This window comes from Schistocerca serialis, chromosome 1 (genome assembly GCF_023864345.2).
Source record: "Schistocerca serialis cubense isolate TAMUIC-IGC-003099 chromosome 1, iqSchSeri2.2, whole genome shotgun sequence".
Taxonomy (NCBI): domain Eukaryota; kingdom Metazoa; phylum Arthropoda; class Insecta; order Orthoptera; family Acrididae; genus Schistocerca; species Schistocerca serialis.
Window position 1 is genome coordinate 330,878,550 of NC_064638.1, and position 21,924 is coordinate 330,900,473.

General features: G+C 38.9%; 1 protein-coding gene across 1 annotated transcript in view; it reads right to left on the reverse strand.

Moving 5' to 3' along the window:
* The window catches only part of LOC126469931 (AFG3-like protein 2), a 128,082-nt gene that overhangs the window by 51,412 nt on the left and 54,746 nt on the right, over positions 1-21,924 (reverse strand). Inside the window, exons 7-9 of the mRNA XM_050097332.1 lie at positions 19,221-19,339; positions 11,163-11,284; positions 10,932-11,085 (exon numbers count right to left, since the gene is read on the reverse strand). Of these exons, the coding sequence (XP_049953289.1) occupies positions 10,932-11,085; positions 11,163-11,284; positions 19,221-19,339 (395 nt within the window). The remainder of the gene's footprint in view (positions 1-10,931; positions 11,086-11,162; positions 11,285-19,220; positions 19,340-21,924) is intronic.

Sequence of the window (21,924 nt, forward strand, 5' to 3'; positions counted from 1 at the left end):
AATATAGTTCATGCCTGACACTCATGACTGTTTCAACGTGCTCCAGATTCATTGCTGCAAATATCAGCATCAACCGTTATGCAAAATTCTTGAAACGATAGAATGAGAATCAAAAAAGTATGTTGCATCATCTACATGCAAGATCCCAGAAGTAAGAATGAAGGATGTAGAGTACCGTGGAAAGTTTGTTTAGCCGAAGTTTTATGTAAGATTATTTAGTGGGATTTTAACATTACCTAAGGTGTTCTTATGGAAATAGTAAGGTGGACAGCCTGTAACTGTTACACGGTGTAATGTCAGTGGTAGAAAAAGGAGCAATACCTTTTGTTGGTGTAATTATTGTTGCTTTACATCAGCATTTTTGTATTACCTGTTCACGCGGCAAATTTTTTGAGGTAACGTTGGGTCTTTCAAAAGGGGGGAGGGAGAGGGGGGAATAATTACAGCTCGCTTTCCCCAGGTTGCTGCAATTCAGACAAAGGGGGTCAAGAACATCCTAATCCTGGCAGTACTAAATCTCTTCACTGAGAGTGGAGTAGGAGCATTGTGGGACTAGCAATAGGAAAGTGGAGTGCTATTCACCTGGCAAGAAGAAATTGTAATTAGTCACTGATGGACTTTGAGGCTGATGCATAAAAGATAGGAGATGGGGAATGCGGAGCAAAGGTTGGAGAAAACATTTTCAAAATTGTGACACAAAGAGGACAGGCAGGAATGTCTGGAGAAAGATAGGGAAATACCACAGATTGCGTATGTCCTACAAGTGATGAGGACAACTGCCCAAATCAGTTAACGTAGCACATCATATCCTGCAAAGGCGCAAGAGGCGACAGTTGAATGCTTGGGAGGAAGATATTAAAAACAGTATTTGGGACCGATGATGACAATGATATCCAAGATCTGAATGGCACTATGGGGAGGAATTCCATAACTGTCAGAGAACGAGTGGCAATATGCCCAACCCGAGTGATCAAGAATTGCAATGATACAAGCAAGATTCTGTTGTTCTTAGGTGAGAAAGATGGCCAATGGTGCTCACGGGGCATCCTGGAACCACAACACTATTTCCAAAAAGACGGGCTACACTGCATCTATTCTGTGTACGAAGAAGTAGCAGCAGCAGCAGCAGCAGCAGCAGCAGCAGCAGTAGTAGTAGTAGAATTGCTATGAGCACAAGGGAGACTTAGAGGGTGATGGGATTAGAGCTCCACACCAGCAGGTTGCTGAACTACAGGACAAATTGTGACAGTGTGTCTGACATTCCACTTGTCGGGCATTGTTCCAGGAATCATCAGGATAAACATAACTCAGTCAGTTGTAATGGTTGGAAAACCGTTAAGAGGTACTCCCAGCATAGAACCTGACCTATCTCACTAGTACTCTGCAACTCGACCTCATCCTTCCCCTGAAGCAACTCACAACAACCCAGGACGGACAAATTTTCTGCATATCGGATGCTGCAGCATGTACAGTAATAGTGGGGTAACCGATTTATGGTCATGAGCATGAGCATCAAAATACCAGGCCCTTAATAGCTCTAACTTTATTCCGTGTAGTCATTATCTACCTTAGGTGGGGAGCCGCCCACCCAAGTGACCCTCTTTGTGCACCGATGTGACCCCACCTCCCCGGTACACCAGACACCAGGAGATTGGACTACCTGCCAAGCACAGAATGTGATTAATTGAGAAACTATATGTTACAAGCATTTGTAAGAGAGGAAGAGTCTACCAGTGTTACTTTAGTTTTTTCTATGGTTATTGCAACTAGAGCTGTGTGCATACATGATCAAGATTATTCACTCAATGACATGCAGATTTTTTCGTTGCACTGAAGTACACTGATGGGATTAATGATGTAGAACTCAATGATTTTTTTGTGTAGTAATTAATATTGGACAAAGACAGTTTACAGCACATGGAGCAAATTACCAAAGGTCTGTGGATTAGGAGGAGACCGTGTAACACTTTATTCTGTAATACTGCAGGGAGTCTTTCAGACAATTTGCTGTTAATGGATATTCCATATGAGAGAAGAATTTGGTAGCATTACTTTATCAGTTGATATGAAATTTCAGGTTAAGTGTAAATTAAAGCCAGTGGGCTAGTGTTTTAGGCCAACTACATAGTCTGTGAACCTTGTGGTCCTGACTGTGCTTAGGGAGAATATACTGTACACCGTTATTAGTGTGGAAATGTATGCTGAATCTTAGCGGAATTACCCCAAGTTCAGATCCAGGGACAGGATCTACCCCGAGGGGAGAGGTAAGCTAGCACCATCGCTATTTTTTGACACCATGGAGCGAAATAGTAGAGCTGCCGTGGCTCTCTCCCCCTAATGTGAACTTGTTATCTTCCAGATGATGGGCCATGTTTTGGTTCACTTTAGACGGAGTTGGACTTGTGCCTTTGAGGGCAGCTGTTTGTGACTGGGATGATGCAGCTGCCAATCCACCTGTACTTGTGCAGGCAAACTGACACTGTACACCTCTGCTCAGAGTGTGGACATCACCATGAGGGAGAGGGGGATTTTTCTTCTGCTGCAAGAAATCATGGTGGGCTTCCACATCTGCAGATGTGTCTTGTTCTGAATTGTGGAATAGGGACAGGACTGCACAGGTGCTTCTGCAGGTGTCCCATGTCAGCATTCTGCTCCAGCTGTCTGTTGCCTCAACACAACCAGCCTCTCTCTCGTCAGCACATGCCAATAGGCATTGAGCCAGCTCTGGACAATATTCTGACATCAATCCATGACCTCAACTCAACCTTGCCACTGTAATGGCAACACACACCCTGGTCCTCTATAATATGAACACCGGTGCAGGTAAAATTCTACAGGCATAGTCCATACCAATTCAGACAGGCTAGTAAAAAATCTTACCTTCATAGTCTCAGATGTTATTGAATTTAGCATATGTTAAAATGAAGGGCTAAGTAAGGAATACATATATTTTTTTGTTTTCTCCAAACAAATTTCTGCTCCGAGATGCAGGCTCCAAAGATGACACAGCACATACCATTTTGAAGATGAAAATTTTGGAAAAAAATTTAGACTGCTGTATCTCTGGATCAGTTCAAGATATTTTGTTGGTTTTCTTTACTTGAAAGCTAATTGCATAATGATAAAATGCCAATCAATAAAATTTTGATGTTTTTCCTGTTGAATAGTACCACACAGTTCCACATTCCCTGAAAATGAGAGCTTCCACTTTTAGGTTGAACAGGTTTTATAAACAACAGAAATTTTTTCCATACATAAAACCTGTTTTATTACCACATTATCACATATCAGGCTCATAAAAATAAAAACCTAGCTTTATTTAACATAATTTTAGTTTTGAAAGATGAGTAAGCGACTCATTTTTGAAGCATTTTAAATGGTTCCAAAATGTATGTGAAAGGTCCAAAGACAAAGGTTTCAATTTATACAACTTCTGTGCACTCTGTTTTTTACTGAAATTAGCCAGTCAATGGATGAAAAATGTGTTCCCCTGCTTCAGCATCTTCCTTCGATAGAGAGTGAAGCCTTCCTGTTGCACCAACAGGAACTGGATCACTTACAACCTTCAACAAGTTGTTAACAGGAAGTGAGTACCAATGGCATTGTTGCTGTTCTTCAGCTGGAAATCTATATCCAGCAGCTGGTCCAAGTGGTAGCATAAATTTCACTACAACTTCGTTTAACTAATATCTGGTGTCTATAATCTCTGCAATCCACCAGTCACAGTCATACACATGTGCCACAAACATCCCCCTCTCAGGTTGTGAATCCGTATATTATCCTGCTGCTTCCGAGGTCTTGGCCGAATGAACGAAATTTCTTCTTTCTTGCTCTTCAAAGTGTTGCAATATGAGTTCGCCAATCAGTTTAGGCCCAAAAATGTGTCTTCTGAATTCCTTTCACGGGAGTAGTTTGTTTGGACCAGTCTTCTTTTTTCTGCTCACAGAATTCTTCAATTTACTCTTTGGACACAAGAATAAGGGCTGTGGATGGGTAAGATTTCACGACTCTCATAAAATTCTCAGCATTCGGAATTGCAGCTGTATTTGGTCTGCAAAGATTATGTTTTGTAGCATGGAGCCTTCAGCAGGCCGCCTACACCATCACAAGGCCCCTTCCCGTGACCAGTAGCACTCTATACTCAGTGAGTTGGTGGCACAAGTAACTGACTCAATTCAAACAGCTGGTAACAATTTTTAAAATGACTAGGAGCACCATCAGAAATTATGATGATGATCTGTGCCCCTTTTTGCAGTTGAAGAATTTTGCGCATTGCTAGCAAAGTATGTGCTGAGTCATGTCCTGTGTCGTTACTTACAACTGCAGCACTTGTGGTCTTGTTTTGAAAATATGTCACACCTGTAAAAATTGAAACCTGTACGACTTGTGGGAGAATTACAGACCAGTTCTCAGCAAAATCACAGTGAAGCACTAAATATAGTTCTTCAGCCTGTACACACCCTTTCCCTTCTGCAATGTGTTGTTGCAATTTCTTCAGGTGCTGGTGTGTTACTGCTTTCACTGACCATTTATCAAGTTCATCAATGAAATTGTCAAAGGCAATAGTTTTCTTAATTAATTTATTCTCTTACCATGTCATATATGTAGTTTCTGCAGAGTTATCTGCTACATCTTCCAGGCCAAGTCTCTGTAAAGACAGTCCTCCCTTTCCAGGGCAGTCACCACATTCTTGAAACAAATAAATCTCTCGCTTTACATCACAGACCTCTAATGACTTCACACGCCAACCAAGGTGTCATATGTCACATGCTCCAGAAAGTTCTTCAACGTTATCGGATTAAACATACTGTTATGAAGTACAAAAGGAGCATAGGTTTCATAACACTGTACAAACTTTCTTGATTTGTCTATCATGTACTGTGATACTGACGGAACGTAGTTCAAAATTATTTTCTTTGAAAATGTCTCTGGAATAATAATTAAAACTTGCACATTTTCACTGCAGGTTGCACAATATTTAACAGCCGAAATGATTTTTGTGAAAAATTCCTGACAAGAGGTGGAAGAGCGATTTGGTTAATTTTCTTCTGAATATGGAATTTCTACTTTGAAGAGTGTGATCAGCTTTGCTGTAGGGTACTCATCCATAGCTTTAGCAATTTCTCTGCATTTTCTTGATGCATAGAGCTTATGACTGGACTTCACTGACCATGGTTTCTTAACAGGACTAACACTTACCTCTGTAGTTAACTGATTCAGGGTATTTAATTCTTCCTCTATTGAAGCAAAATCTGCATCATCTGCACTGTGGGAGGCTTCACCTTGTTAAGATACTATCATTGTTGTTATTCTGTTAAAATATTTAGAACACAAAAAGTTGTCACTGGAAACATCTTCACTTTGAAACAGAGTCTTTGAATGAGAACACTTATTCCCAACCTGAACAAAGTCTGTTTTTGTTTGTCTTATATATCAATTTTTTATGTTGTTGTTGTTGTTGTTGTTGTTGTTGTCTTCAGTCCTGAGTCTGGTTTGATGCAGCTCTCCATGCTACCCTATCCTGTGCAAGTTTCTTCATCTCCCAGTACTTACTGCAACCCACATCCTTCTGCATCTGCTTAGTGTATTCATCTCTTGGTCTCCCTCTACGATTTTTACCCTCCACGCTGCCCTCCAATGCTAAATTTGTGATCCCTTGATGCCTCAGAACATGTCCTACCAACCGGTCCCTTCTTCTCGTCAAGTTGTGCCACAAATTCCTCTTCTCCCCAATTCTATTCAATACCTCCTCATTAGTTATGTGATCTACCCATGTAATCTTCAGCATTCTTCTGTAGCACCACATTCCGAAAGCTTCTATTCTCTTCTTGTCCAAACTATTTATCGTCCATGTTTCACTTCCATACATGGCTACACACTCCATACAAATACTTTCAGAAATGACTTCCTGACACTTAAATCTACACTCGATGTTAACAAATTTCTCTTCTTCAGAAACGCTTTCCTTGCCATTGCCAGTCTACATTTTATATCTTCCCTACTTCAATCGTCATCAGTTATTTTGTTCCCCAAATAGCAAAACTCCTTTACTACTTTAATTGTCTCATTTCCTAATCTAATTCCCTCAGCATCACCCGACTTAATTCGACTACATTCCATTATCCTCGTTTTGCATTTGTTGATGTTCATCTTATATCCTCCTTTCAAGACATTATCCAACTTAAAGTTTTAATTTCTTCTCCATGGATTTTAATACCTACTCCGAATTTTTCTTTTGTTTCCTTCACTGCTTGCTCAATATACAGATTGAATAACATCGGGGATAGGCTACAACCCTGTCTCACTCCCTTCCAAACCACTGCTTCCCTTTCATACCCCTCGACACTTGTAACCGCCATGTGGTTTCTGTCCAAATTGTAAATAGCCTTTCGCTCCCTGTATTTTACCCCTGCCACCGGGAGCCTTTCGCTCCCTGTATTTTACCCCTGCCACCTTCAGAATTTGAAAGAGTATTCCAGTCAACATTTTCAAAAGCTTTCTCTAAGTCTACAAATGCTAGAAATGTAGGTTTACCTTTTCTTAATCTTTCTTCTAAGATAAGTCGTAAGGTCAGTATTGCCTCACGTGTTCCAATATTTCTACGGAATCCAAACTGATCTTCCCCGAGGTTGGCTTCTACTAGTTTTTCCATTCGTCTGTAAAGAATTCGCGTTAGTATTTTGCAGCTGTGGCTTATTAAACTGATAGTTTGGTAATTTTCACATCTGTCAACACCTGCTGTCTTTGAAATTGGAATTATTATATTCTTCTTGAAGTCTGAGGGTACTTCGCCTGTCTAATACATCTTGCTCACCAGATGGTAGAGTTCTGTCAGGACTGGCTCTCCCAAGGGTGTCTGTAGTTCTAATGGAATGTTGTCTACTCCCGGGGCCTTTTTTCGACTTAGGTCTTTCAGCGCTCTGTCAAACTCTTCACGCAGTATCATATCTCCCATTTCATCTTCATCCTCTTCCATTTTCATAATATTGTCCTCAAGTACATGGCCCTTGTATAGACCCTCTATATACTCCTTCCACCTTTCTCCTTTCCCTTCTTTGCTTAGAACTGGTTTTCCATCTGAGCTCTTGATATTCGTACAAGTGGTTCTCTTTTCTCCAAAGGTCTCTCTAATTTTCCTGCAGGCTGTATCTATCTTACCCTAGTGAGATAAGCCTCTACATCCTTAAATTTGTCCTCTAGCCATCCCTGCTTAGCCATTTTGCACTTCCTGTCGATCTCATTTTTGAGTCATTTGTATTACTTTTTGCCTGCTTCATTTACTGCATTTTTATATTTTCTCCTTTGATCAATTAAATTCAATATTTCTTCTGTTACCCATGGAGTTCTACCAGCCCTCATCTTTTTACCTATTTGATCCTCTGCTGCCTTCACTACTTCATCCCTCAAAGCTACCCATTCTTCTTCTACTGTATTTCTTTCCCCCATTCCTGTCAGTTGTTCCCTTATGCTCTCCCTGAAACTCTGTACAGCCTCTGGTTTAGTCAGTTTATCCAGGTCCCATCTCCTTAAATTGCCACCTTTTTGCAGTTTCTTCAGTTTTAATAGACAGTCCATAACCAATAGATTGTGGTCAGAGTCCACATCTGCCCCTGGAAATGTTGTACAATTTAGAACCTGGTTCCTAAATCTCTGTCTTACCATTATATAATCTATCTGAAACCTGTCAGTATCTCCAGGCTTCTTCCATGTATACAGCCTTCTTTCATGATTCTTGAACCAAGTGTTAGCTACGATTAAGCTGTGTTCTGAGCAAAATTCTACCAGGCGGCTTCCTCTTTCATTTCTTATCCCCAATCCACATTCACCTACTACGTTTCCTTCTCTCCCCTTTCCTACTACCGAATTCCAGTCACCCATGACTATTAAATTTTCGTCTCCCTTCACTATCTGAATAATTTCTTTTATTTCGTCATACATTTCTTCAATTTCTTCGTCATCAGCAGAGCTAGTTGGCATATAAACTTTTACTACTGTAGCTGGCGTGGGCTTCGTGTCTATCTTGGCCACAATAATGTGTTCACTATGCTGTTTGTAGTAGCTTACCCGCATTCCTATTTTCCTATTCATTATTAAACCTACTCCTGCATTACCCCCATTTGATTTTGTGTTTATAACCCTGTAGTCACCTGACCAGAAGTCTTGTTCCTCCTGCCACCGAACTTCACTAATTCCCACTATATCTGACTTTAACCTATCCATTTCCCTTTTTATATTTTCTAACCTACCTGCTCGATTAAGGGATCTGACATTCCACGCTCCGATCCGTAGAACGGCAGTTTTCTTTCTCCTGATAACTTCCTCTTGAGTAGTCCCCACCCGGAGATCTGAATGGGGGACTATTTTACCTCTGGAATATTTTACCCAAGAGGACGCCATCATCATTTAGCCATACAGACTATTTGCATATCCACTTTTTTTATGGATATGCAAATAGTCAGCATACTTCACTCTCCTGCGTCCCCAGTCAGAAGACATTTCAAACAGTCATTTTCACAAAACACACTGCAACTGTGCCAACTGGCAAATTCCTCATGAAAAAAACTGAACTCAGTGGATGGTCTCCGATTTCTTAGAAGCCTCTTCAGTAAACAAATTCACACTGAACAACTACAATACAGAAACCTGCAATGAACAACCATGACAAAGAAACTGACAAGAAACTACAACAAAGTGTACAAAATATCTGTAACAATGAAAGTGAAAAGAAATAACCGCAACAAAGACAATAGAAATAAACACTGTAACAAATAAATTAGTAAGAAACAACTTCACTGAAGACATACATTACCCCTGAAAGTTAAAAAAAAGCTCTCTCTTGCAGAGAATATAGTACTACAGGGCACTTACTAATCACAAGGAAAAAAAAAAAACATCTAACTTTTCTGGACTGGAATTTTTGGAAAAATTTTTTTCTGTAAATTATACAAAAATTTCAAAAAGGCGACAGTACAAGAACTTAGACAGATATATCCAAACGGAGGATACCATTGTAATCATAAAGAAATTTTCTTCCAAATAAAGAAACTCTAACAAAATATCTAGAACTGTTACAGAGACACAACATTTTAAAAAATTTCCAAAATTCACATCTTCAAAATTGTGTTCACAATGTCATCTTTGGAGGCCTCTATCTTGGGGCAGGATTTTTGTTTTGGAAAAAAATCCAAAAAATGTGTGTTTCTTACTTACTCCTGAATTTTAACATATGCTAAATTCAATAGCATCTGAGACTATGAAGGTAACCCTCCTGCCTGAAGTGATATGGGTTATGCCTACAATACTATACATTAAAATACGGTGAGTGGTCTATATCAGAAAGTTTGTACCGAGTTATGAAACCTATGCTCCTTTTGTACTTTATAACAGTATGTGTAATCTGAACTTGATTTGATCCACACAAACTACTACTTGAGGACTTGGAACAAGCTGCAATTAACAGCATTTATTTGGAAAGAACTGATAAAACTGTAAAACTAAGGAATACGTTACATTAAATTAGTCAGTGAAGTTATTCTTGTAGTGTTTATAAGTTGTCTGCTATTATCTGTAGGGCAGATTCAATGCACATTGATTTGCAGACTACCCGCAACTGTTGATAAAGAAGAGGGATGAATGTTGGTGTGTGTGATTAGACCCTATGACAGCAGTGGCAGACCATTGTTATTAAGTTTATGGATCACACACATTACCCCAGTAGTATACAGGATGACAACTTACACAATTTCCAGTAATTAAAAGAGACAGACCAACAGACCTACATTCTGAATGCTATAACACAATGGACAGATGTCTCAGGATCGGATTTAATCTTTGTTGGTTGTTATTTGATAGAAAATTTGTCACCAAAAGAAGTTAGAGAGACACATGATCAACTGCAGAGTTTTCCTGTTAACAAGAATTGTAACACGAGAATAATTTTAAGTGGAAGGAGATAAATTTCTGCTCGGCCCTACATCGTAAGTGTTTGCTCTGCCATAACTGTATTTTGTTCCACAAGTACGTGCATGTCTAGACTCAGAATTTTAGTTTTCATCAGATGGCTTGCCAATCTCCAACCATTGGAAATAAACGAGAAACGTCAGTGTCATATATAGGCTGCATCGGAGCTAAGAATCTGGACATCTAGACCGCGTTTGATGGAGAAAATGACAACTGCAACTAATGGGCACCTACCAGATCCCCAACCATAGTAGACAATTTAATTACTCTTACTGTTTCCTGTGCAAATGAGGATAATGATTCTTACAAGAAATTTCAAACACACCATGAGTGGTTCCACCGATAATGTAAAAAACAGGAAAAATTAAAAAGACATGCATGAAGATATTTTATACTAAGTGATAATTTCGATATTTTTTATGGCAGCAGCAATCTACTACTAAAAATAAGAAATCTTTTCAAGTTTCGAAACAAAAATAATTCTAGTATTTGTGGCAGGGAAAACTGAAAGGCATACTAAAAATCAACTCTGGCTACAGTTCCAGGAAACCTAACTATATGGTGAGTAATTACCATTACTTTTTATTTAACTTTATGTGATAACAGAGATAAATGTGCAGTTTACATTTTCTACTTGTTACAATTTAAACATAATTTGTTTTCTCCCATGCCTGGTTCAAATGGCTCTGAGCACTATGTGACTTAACTTCTGAGGTCATCAGTCCCCCTAGGACTTAGAACTACTTAAACCTAACTAACCTAGGGACATCACACACATTCATGCCCAAGGCAGGATTCGAACCTGCGACCGCAGCGGTCGCGCGGTTCCAGACTATAGCGCCTAGAACCGTTCGGCCACTCCTCCCATGTCTGGAATATGTGTTTTTCTTTATCATTTAAATTTTATTTTACAATCAAATTTGGCTCTCAATAAAGGAGATAAAAATATATATTTTCATCTAGGTGCTCACCGTCCATTTCAACCAGCAGCTGGTTCAGAGTATTTTCTTGTTCTGAATGGCCACCAAAGGCACGACCACCTCTTTTTCTACCAACTGCATCAATTTCGTCAATAAATAGAATGCAAGGTGCATGTTTTCGTGCCATAGCAAACATGTCTCTGACCTGTCAAAAAGTCAAAGTTTCAAAATACTGTCAAAATAAAAGAATTTTAATTTCTGAACACACACATAGTTACCAACCCGAGACGGGCCAACTCCCACAAACATTTCAAGGAATTCAGAACCTGAAACTGTTATGAAAGGCACATTTGCTTCACCAGCAGTTGCCTTTGCAAGTAACGTTTTGCCAGTTCCTGGAGGACCTAAAACATAAACATAACATTAATTGACTGTTCCGTTGGTTCTTGGTAGAATATTTTATACATTACGAATGAAAAAAGTCACAACAATGGTGTAATACTCTACTATATATTTTTTTTATTTTATACGTAAGTTCTTTGACTGTCGTGCAATCAGGTACAAGGATGAATATTAATCTTTATAACTGAAATCGCATAACAGGCAAAAACCGATTTATAAAATAATAAATACTGTAGAACATTACACCAGTTTTTGTGTTTTTCATTCATAATAAAAAAATAATAGTCTCAAAGTTCAAATGCCGTTATGTACACAATAAAGCTAGGATAGTTTCTGCACAGTATATTTATCCATCAATAGCAAGTCATTAGGTAACACGTTGACAGCTTTAGATCTCTCAAATCTTTGTGCCTTAAAGGTATATGAATTGTTCTACTGATTAGAACAACGTCAACACATACACTTTTTCTGATCAATGTCTTAACACTTGTATTTCATGCAAATGTACAATTTGGAATATATTATGATGCCTTTATAATGCCTTTACCATTGTAATATTAAGGAATTAGCTTGTGGTGACTTTAGCATCAAATTCAAACATTGGAGGAGATCAATGTGACAGGTGATGTACTGGTGAAGAAGTAAAATCTAAACTGGATGCGTACTATAGCAGGGTGTATCGTGGACAAGGAAAAAAAAATCCCGGATATACCCTTTAAAAAATATACCTTTCCCCGGGGGAAAATACACTTTTACGGTGCTAAGTGACAGTAGGTTTTTCATAGATTTTTTCCTTTGGAACTGTAAAACTTATCAATCCTTTGAATGGTTAACATTTTATACATTGGCAAGTAACTTCCCTGGGGGGGAAGAGAAGTTCTGAAAAGACTACTGATGAAAAAAAAAAGGAGAGGCGTTTTGGAAAGACCTTTGATGTGCAGCAACATATAGGGTGCATATTTTCGTATTGCGAAAGTATAAATTCGAATTGCACCAAACACAGTAAGTTAGTTTCTGGAGCGTTGAAATCGAGACTGTGATTTCCTTTTTGTAAGCCAGTCATATCTCGTGCCGCGTGATCTCACTGGCCGATGACAGCAGATATTCAGAGCATAGGACACGTGCTGTTGTCAGCCAATAGCAAGATCACTGTTACGTAACGCGAACACACAGAGAGGAAAAGTTCATAGTTTACATTAATATACCTACAAGAAAAGCTAAGCTTTTACAGATAATATTTGTCTCTAAGATTAATAAGCTACAAGAGAAGCTAACCATTCACATGTAGTAACAATCTTTTTTTGGATGTGTTATACTTTAAGATACATCACACAAATGTCCCAGTAAATTTAAAATAATGCCATAAATGTTTGGTCCTCTGGGCTCGAAATTCTTGTAAGTGGCTGGTCCTCAAAGTGTTCAGTTTTAAAAGCTCTGTGACTTAAGAAATTCATCCCACTTTCTCACACTTAACATAATTCAACTTGCGTAAAAAGAAATTTATTTTGAAAGAAACACTTTTTGAATCACCGTTCTCAATACTATCCCGAGACTTTTAGAAACAGGTTCGATATGGCAGTTGCCAGAGAATGCCAGAAAACAGGCATTATTCAGCGTGAGCAGCTTCTGACGATTACTGAGGTACGACTGGATCCACTTTCCAGACTGGCCTCTAATTCCATAATGACTTAATTTACACAAGAGAATGCCATGATCAATTACATGAAAGGCTTTATTTAGATCCAGAAATATCCCAGATACATGTTGTTTATCATCCACTGCTTTTAATACTTCATTTAAGAAGGCAAAAATTGCTGACTGAGTTGACTTTCCACCTCTAAACCCATGTTGGGAGTCACTTACCAGCCTCTCTCTATTTAAGAAAATTGTTAATCTTCTAAGGAACATTTTTTCCATAATTTTGCTGAAGCCCGACAAAACTGAAACTGTTCTATAATTAGCAATATCACTTCTTGCACCCTTCTTATTCAAAGGTGTTACTTTTGCAGTTTTTAGATTATTTGGAAATACACCACTCTTAAAAGATGAATTTACTATGCCTGTTAGTGGTTCCACAATAAATGTTGCACTAGCTTTGATAACAGCATCTGGTATCTCATCAACACCCGCTGAATATTTATTAGGTAATTCTTTTAGGATTCTTGACAGTTTCTCAGTTGTTGCTGGATACTGTGTTTGAATGAATTTTTTGATTGAGTGACTGGTTGGCTGTTTGTCATGGTGTGTGTTTATTAACTGCTTTGCTATATTTGAGAAATAATTGTTGAAAGCAGTAGTAACATGTTGAGGGTCAGTTAGTTTATTTTCATTCATGATCAGCTCTATATTACTGTGATTAACTGGCCTGGTACCCATTTTGTTCCTTATAATTCTTTCCACATTTCAAAGTTGAAAGCCTGAATCTGTTACACACTTAACAGGAAGCAAAGAGATTAATGGCCCAGGATTTTCACCATTTTGCATACTTTCCTCGTAAAGTAAGAGTAATTTTATATACTACCATTAGGGGGAATTTTTATAAGCTAGTAACTGCAAATTATAACAAAAAACTGTTTACGAAGTGATACTTTCAATAACCATGCATTGAAGGTGAACAACAGAAGTTTGCATCAGCATAGTGAAGAAAATTGTGGAATTTTTCACTACACATGTCTCACAAACACACATCCATAACATTCATGACATGTAAAACCCATGCTCGCCATTTGTTACAATGGATATACTTCTAGGGAATTCTGACACCTCACCACACGTATCACACATGTCCAACAGCTGCGAATCTATTGCCATGGCAACCTAATACTGTGGTGCACACAAATGGGATGCCACTTTGTTACTGGCCCAAATGACATCTGATGAGAACAAAATACAACTAACCAGCAACACAGTTGCTGTCTTCAACAAGCTAATGCCAATAGATGTACAAGATGTCTTAAACCCACTGCTCACTGGAGAAAAATATGATAATATTAAACAATCAAAGTTTAGTTTTTTGTCATAGCCATAGGCAAAAAGCTTCTAAAAGCTCCTACAAATGGAAGAACTTCGATTGCATGCCATCTCAGCTAACTTCTTGTCTTTGAATTATTGTGGGCAATGCAGTGAACAAAGTCAGCCCATGAAACATTAGGCTTTCACAGTTGCTAGTAGATTGCCATAAAATTCTAATGGTGTTATCAGAGACCATGACGCACTGGCAGAAAACGGAGACAACACTGTGGAAGTGTCTCCGTAAACAAAGAGTTGAGCAAGTCAGAGAATTTTATTCAATGTTATTTTGTGACAATTCACCAACCAAGAAACAGACCTGCTATATCACAAAAGTTTGGTACAGAAATTTTACCATGCTGCCCACCTTACCAAGGAGAATATCGCCCGTAATCTGTAGTGTTGGCAAATGATTCCAGACAGGACAGTTGTCGGCTATTCATAATGAAATAGGTGATGAAACTGCAATTCCTGTCCAACAATGGAGCTGGCATGTCCGAGTCTCCATCAATCCACCTATTGTGATACATACAGATGACAACTACCTAAATATCTCAAATAGGTACACTTAAGACTTCCACTTTGGTATATCAACCATCTTTGACTTCAACTAAGTTGCATGTGTTATTTATTTGTTGTCAGTGTAGCATATCCAATAATCTGCTACCAGATCTACAACAGTGGCATATATGTAATGATTCAACAACCTTAGGACAGTTGCTACTCACCATATAGTGGAGATCCTGAGTTGTAGATAGGCACAACAAAAAGACTGCCACAAAATAAGCTTTCAGTTAACAAGGCCGTTGTCAAAAGCAGACAACAGATACGCACATACACTCATGAAAATGCATGTCTCACCCTGTGTGTGTGTGTGTGTGTGTGTGTGTGTGTGTGTGTGTGTGTGTGTGTGTTTTTTACAAAGGCCTTGGTTGCCAGTGCTGATCAACACATTGCTGAAGCTGCTGGCAGTTGTGGATGCATCCACCATTGCTGTGATAAGATATTTGAGGTAGAGGATGTGCAGAAGTGTGGCCTTTCCTATAGTGGATTTCACTTAACAGAAAGCTGTTTTTACTTCTCTGCTGTGATGTGTATCATGGCTTCAGCAAACCCCTGAGGAATTTATGGGGTAGCATGGCCAAAAGTGCAAGAGTGTGAATGAATCATCCATAGAAGTTCATTAGGCATATGAATTATCACAATTCATGAATGGTGGTGGGTTGCGGCAACTAAGTAGTGGCTTCCACCTTGTTTCTTTGTTAACTGCCATCAGAAGGATGCATGAACTGCTCGATGGTAATTTTTTCACTTTAGAAGTAAGTGTTTCTAGTAGACAGCAGACACTGTCCTTATCTGGAGAGATTGCACTTCTAGGCATACTTATTCATATTTCAACTGATGTGGGTAGTCAACTGTAGTCCCCATTGAAGTACTAGCAACATTGCTGAATATGAAACTGACAACTGCCTACTACCACCTATAACAAGGCTATCCTCAGATTTGTTCCCTATACTCACAATAGACCTGGAAATCAATGTATAATATATGTCATTTCAAATCTAAGCATTTGGCACAATATGAACAAGAAATTAAAACAAGTGTGAATGTAAGAAAGCTTTGAGACACAGACAGGCACACACAAATGAGAAAGAACACATGCTCGTTTTCAGAACAAATCATTTGACAAGCTAGAGGACACACACACACACACACACACACACACACACACACACACACACACACACACACACGCGTTGGGACTGCATTTCTGCGGGGGAGAGCGGGGACCTCACCTGTCTGTGAAGGTCTGTTTGTGAGATCTTCAGCACATTGGGGAAGGAAATTTTGTCATTGCAAGTAAAGTGCCTACAGCTGGCCAGGCTGTTAGGGAGAGATTTTTTGTTGTGGAAGGGGTGACAGCTGTCAAAATGTGGGCAATATTGGTGATTATTGGATTCAATATGGACAGTGGTGTGGATGGAGCCATCAGAGGGGCGTAAGTCATCATCCAAGAAGGTGGCATGTTAGGCCGAGGATTAGGCGAAGTGGATGGGAGAGAAGGTGTTGCGGTTGTGGAGGAATGAGGATAGTGTGTCTTAGCCCTGAGTCCAGATCACGAACTTAACACAAATGAACCTGAACCAGACCAGACCAACAGTCTGGGGAGACTAGGGAGGTTTCCTCTAGATGGCCCATAAAAAGACGCATAGGAGAGCGCCATGTGGGTGTCCATGACCATGCTATAAGTTTATTTATATACCTTCCCATCAAAGGAGAAGTAGTTGTGTGTGAGGATATAGTTGGTAAGATGTACGAGGAATGAGATAGTGGGTTTGCAGTCTGAAGGACAATGGGAGAGGTAGTGTTCGAGAATGGCAAGGCCATGGGCATGAGGGATGTTGGCATATAGGGAGGCGAGTGACAACCACTTTTAATTGTGTCTAAGAACAAAGCTGACTATCCAGTACAGCAGAGCACAACATATTCAAGTCAACGGTTGCTTCACTACCTGTGCCATCTGGATTCTTCCCTCCACCACCACCACCACCACCACCACCACCACCACCACCACCACCATGCGCCTCGCCCCATTTGCTCCAGTACCTGTTTTATCACATGCCTAGCTTGTAGTCCTGCCATTCCTCCCTCCCACATTCCTACCCAGAAAACCTGCTGCCGCCCTGTAAGCTGCTAGCTAGCCCTGTTCCTGTCTCACCAATCTCTTTCCCTCTATCCACCACATCCAACACAGCATCCTCCCCACCCTAGTCCACCTGCCAAAATACAATCCCAACATTGTGTGTCCAACCAGCACATGGTAAAGGGACAGGTGTGTGAAGTTTCTGCTATTCACTGAATGGTCTACTTTACTCTTAAATTACTTACATTATACCATAATTTTACCTACTATGTTTATAAGAAAGGTTTAATGTATAGATACCACATACCAGTTTTCCTATCCACTATGAAGGAATGTCAGCTGCCAAATGTCACTGTCTTAACAGTTCCTAATGTCGAGAAGGCAGATGAGTTTATGCCACTGGGAGAACAATTAATGGATACACATATTAAGAAACAAGTAAAGAAGATGTTGACATAATTTTAATCTACTTTTACATCCATACTCCAGAAGTTGTCATAAGGCACAAGCAGGGGGTACTTTGTACCACAACTAACCATTTCCTTTCCTGTTCCACTCGCAAATGGAGCAAGGGGAAAAACTACTGTTTACATGCCCAATTTCTCTAGTCTCCATGGCTCTTACATGAAATATATGTTGGTAGCAGAATTACTAATGCTGTATATGAACATTAATGGATTGTTTTTCCTACTCATCTGCATTAACTTACATTTTTTCTGTGTTTAGAGCAAGATGCCAGTCATCACACTAACTGGAAGTTTGTCAAAGTCATCTTGTACCATCCTGCAGTCGTGCAACAATGATATCTTCCCACACACCATAGCAATTTCAGAAAAATTGTTACTCACCCTGCCCGTTACATCATTTATGCACACCGAGAATAAGAGTGGTCCTATCGCACTTCTCTGGGGCAGTCCTGACGATACCCTGATCTCTGATGAACACTCACCGACAATGTACTGGGTTCTACTACTTAAAAAGTCTTCGAGCCACTCAGATATCTGGGAACCTATTCTGTATGCCAATATCTTCGGTAACAGTCTGCAGTGGTGCCCCAGTGTCAAACAAATCTGGAAATCTAGGAATATGGAATCTGACTTGTCCTTCACCCACAGTTCGCAGGATGTCATGTTAGAAACTGGCAAGAGAGTTTTGCATGAGCAATGCTTTCTAAAACTGTGCTGATTTATGGAGATTACCACTTCCTTACAATCTGTGTGTCACCAAGTGACTTCCATTCTTCTTTTTCTTTCCCTTCCAAGAAAGAATAGGGTGGTTTGTACAAAGAATGTCTCGCTCACCACTGTCCACTGTGATTATATTGAAAATTGTCAACACATATATGTAGTACCTGTAGACACACCTTTTCTGATGGTAACACTCTTTTCAATTTCTAGCTGCACCAGAAGCTAAAAAACCTTGTATTTAGCTCCCCATTGAAAACACACACACACACACACACACACACACACACACACACACACACACCCTCTAATTCCAGTGAGATGTGATATGTTTATGATGTGCCTATAGCAAAGCAATGAGAGCAGTTTCACGTGATAAGCCTATCACCATGTACTGGCTAACACTTAAATATCATCTGAACACTTGAGAATATTACGCAGCTGTGTTAACATATACTTTTCCCCTATTTGACATAATTATAATAGAAAGTAACTCTGCAAGCAGGACCATACAAACAAGCAACACTGACCAGATAATGTGTTATCCTACCCCATACGGGTTCTTTTATTGTGCCTACAAAGAGGTACAGGGTCAGTACATAACATTTCCTGAGCAGTGTTTGTTTTCTACATGCTTTAACTACTACTTATCATTCAACTAGCTCCTCAATTGGCCGAGTGCATCCTGTTGCACCCCTCCCGTTAACAAAAATTCTCTGGCAGTAGCTGAAATTGATCCCAGATCCTCCAAATTTCAGACAGCCATTATTTCTGCTAAGCTACGGAGGCAGACTAAGATGATACAATGATAAACAGCAAATAATCAGGTTATAATAATAACCATAATGCTAGCACGTTCTAAAGAAAATAAAGAAACAGTAGAACCATTGTTACAGAACATTTCAGTGGAAAAGTTATCCGAGTGCAGCCTGTTATCAGTATGTGTACTCATAATAATGTGATTAGAGGGAATAAAACAAAAATTTATGATGTACAATTTCATTAATAAAGGAAGATATTGAAATGGGATGCCCAGTCATTCTGTTACAGTATATACCTCTTATTTCTACTGAAATATGTAAGGATACAAAAGTTATTTACCTGTTAATATTGCACCTTTGGGGATTTTAGCTCCTAAATCAATGTACTGCTGAGGATTCTTGAGAAAATTAACGAACTCCATTATCTCCAGTTTAGCTTCTTCACACCCGGCAACATCCCTACAAATAGATAAGAACTTCTACTAAACTGTATAGCTTTATAATAAAACAAACTAAGTTGCACATAATTTACAGTCAATAATCACCTGAAACAGTGAAATGTTGATAGTATCCTCACCCACTCAATGGCATGAGAAGGTAGCTTCTAAAGTCAAGTGAACAGATCAGTCACGGAATTATGTAATATTTAATCCATTTAAAATAACATCTGTTGTTGAAATTCATGAGTTTGGGGGTGCAGTCAACACAGCTGACCCCAAGTGCAACTACATATAGGGAACATGATGTAGCTTGTATTACTGACTGTATACAGCCTAAGAATTCTGTAGTGTGGAGACTATGTCTGTTGTGGCTGAGCTTTGATTCTGCTTGGGGGTGGAGTTCCACACAAGTGCAACTGAGTCATTATCCCTTACCAACTGCATAATATGTGCCACTGTCCACATTAGTATATATCAGCTAAGAGCTTTCTTGCAGGCATAATTTTTAGCGTCAACCAGTCTAATAAAAACAGTGTTCTTTCAGCTAACTTTTGTGATGTTTTATGTTTTCTCTATGTGGTTTATAATACAAAAGAACACTCATTTAATATTTTTCAACAAAATATATGAAGTTTCATGAACAAGAAGTAAGAACTTGAAGTATCAACAAGGGGAATTGAATGAGCAAGTGTAATGTCGACAGATAACATATACTTATCAGAACTTCATGTCAAAGGCTGTGAAGCTGAACGGATACACTTTGTTAGCATTGTCAGCACTGTTCCATGTCATGTTGTGTCAGTCTATTATAATACATCGTATCTTAGTTCCATTATAGGTGATGTTTTTTATAAACATTTTCGGAAGGTGCCACCAAATAATGTATAAAATGCATGACTGACGGTCGATTTTTGGGTTTAAAATAACAGCAGCTGATGGTCACACAAGCATTTTCTATGACCTTTTTTTTTTAATCTCTGTTAGCTATCATGTGGATTTCCAGAGGCACTTTGGGCACGAAATTTAAACTTTTTATTCTCTTTCGGTTCTACTTGCTGATCAACTTAGAGGTACTTGTATCATATTCCATTGAATAAATGGTATTATTAACTGAGATTCATAAATCCGTGTTTGTTACCACAGTTCTCAATCAATTAAGTTAATATTTATTATGCAGAGTAATTTTGCACTTGAGGAAAAAAAAAAATTGTAAAAGAGATTACAGTGTGTGACATATTTAAGTTTCGATCTGGAAGGTCCAATAATTGAAACACCCTTATTACGGTGATAATTTGAACATGTATTTTCACATTTTTTTTTTTCTTTTTCTTTTTTTACTTTAGCCGTGAGATAGAACAAGCAGATATGACACCATTTATTTTTGCCTGCAAATACAGAACACATTATAAAACATCAAGTCGTGACAGGACACACAAAATGTCACCCACTGAAATGATTATTTCATTTTGCAACTAAAATTTATGTACTTCTTTGTTTCCTAAATTTCATGATAATCCCAATCTGGAGTGGAGAACATCGAAAAAAGAGTAAAAAGAGGGGCAAACTCAGAGGAGAAGAAATTTTGTAGGTGAAGCACAAACACAATTTGAAATTTTCATATTATACTGGCTTGCTTGCTACTAAGTAGTTGCTTATAACAGCTCAATGTTCAGCTTGTTACTTTTATGTAGTTGTTATTATTCCAGTTGTGTGCAGTGTGTTTTACATACTCTGATAGTGAAATCTGCGCACTGGGACAAGAATCGAGTTTGTTGCTGTTAGATTGAATTTCTTTCCAAGCCTATTACGACGCTACCATTACTGTTGTAAGGCAATGAATCGCGTAATAAGTAATGTTATTAGTAATTTTTAACAGAGAAGCAAGTTCCGTTTTTGAAATGTTGATTACATTCAAGTTAGAATGGAAATGGATAGCAAGAGACACTGATCCAACTAACAAAGTCGAATTGAGCCTTGCAGTGGAAGCCTACCACTCAGGAAAGCCAATCGGTGGATTTAAAAAAAAGAAAGAAAGAAAGAAAGAAAGAAAAAAAAAATTATGTCTTCAATAATGCATGTGGTGCTAAAAAACGAAATCTGAATTCTGAATGTGCAAGTATCCATTTTGGCAGAAATGACAGAAACCTTGAAAAACAAGAAACTGTCAACAGTGCTGACAGATTTTGAAGAAACAAGATGCTGTCATATTAGAAACTGTTCAACTTTCAGAAAAACAGAAGACACAGGTGAATGAAATATCTGCTGAAATGTTAGCTTTCAAAACTGAATAGGCCAGTTTACCTGAGGCCATGCAGAAGTTAATAAATAAAGTTACTGAAATAAAATGAGCGCTTTCCACATTCTCTGAAACACTGGCAATTCCAAGTGTTTCCGCCAGACAAAAGGACTATTCACCGTGTTGCATTTATTTGCGTATTTCATGAAACCGTGCTGTGATCATTGTTGGATGCTGAAAAGATAGGCTCCATCACTGGCTATGTCCAGGCAGATGCTCCACTGAGGACAAAGCAGCAGCAGCTGAATACTGCCACACCCATGACATGTTTGAAAAATCTTCCTAGCTAAGCACCCGCTTGCCAGGGT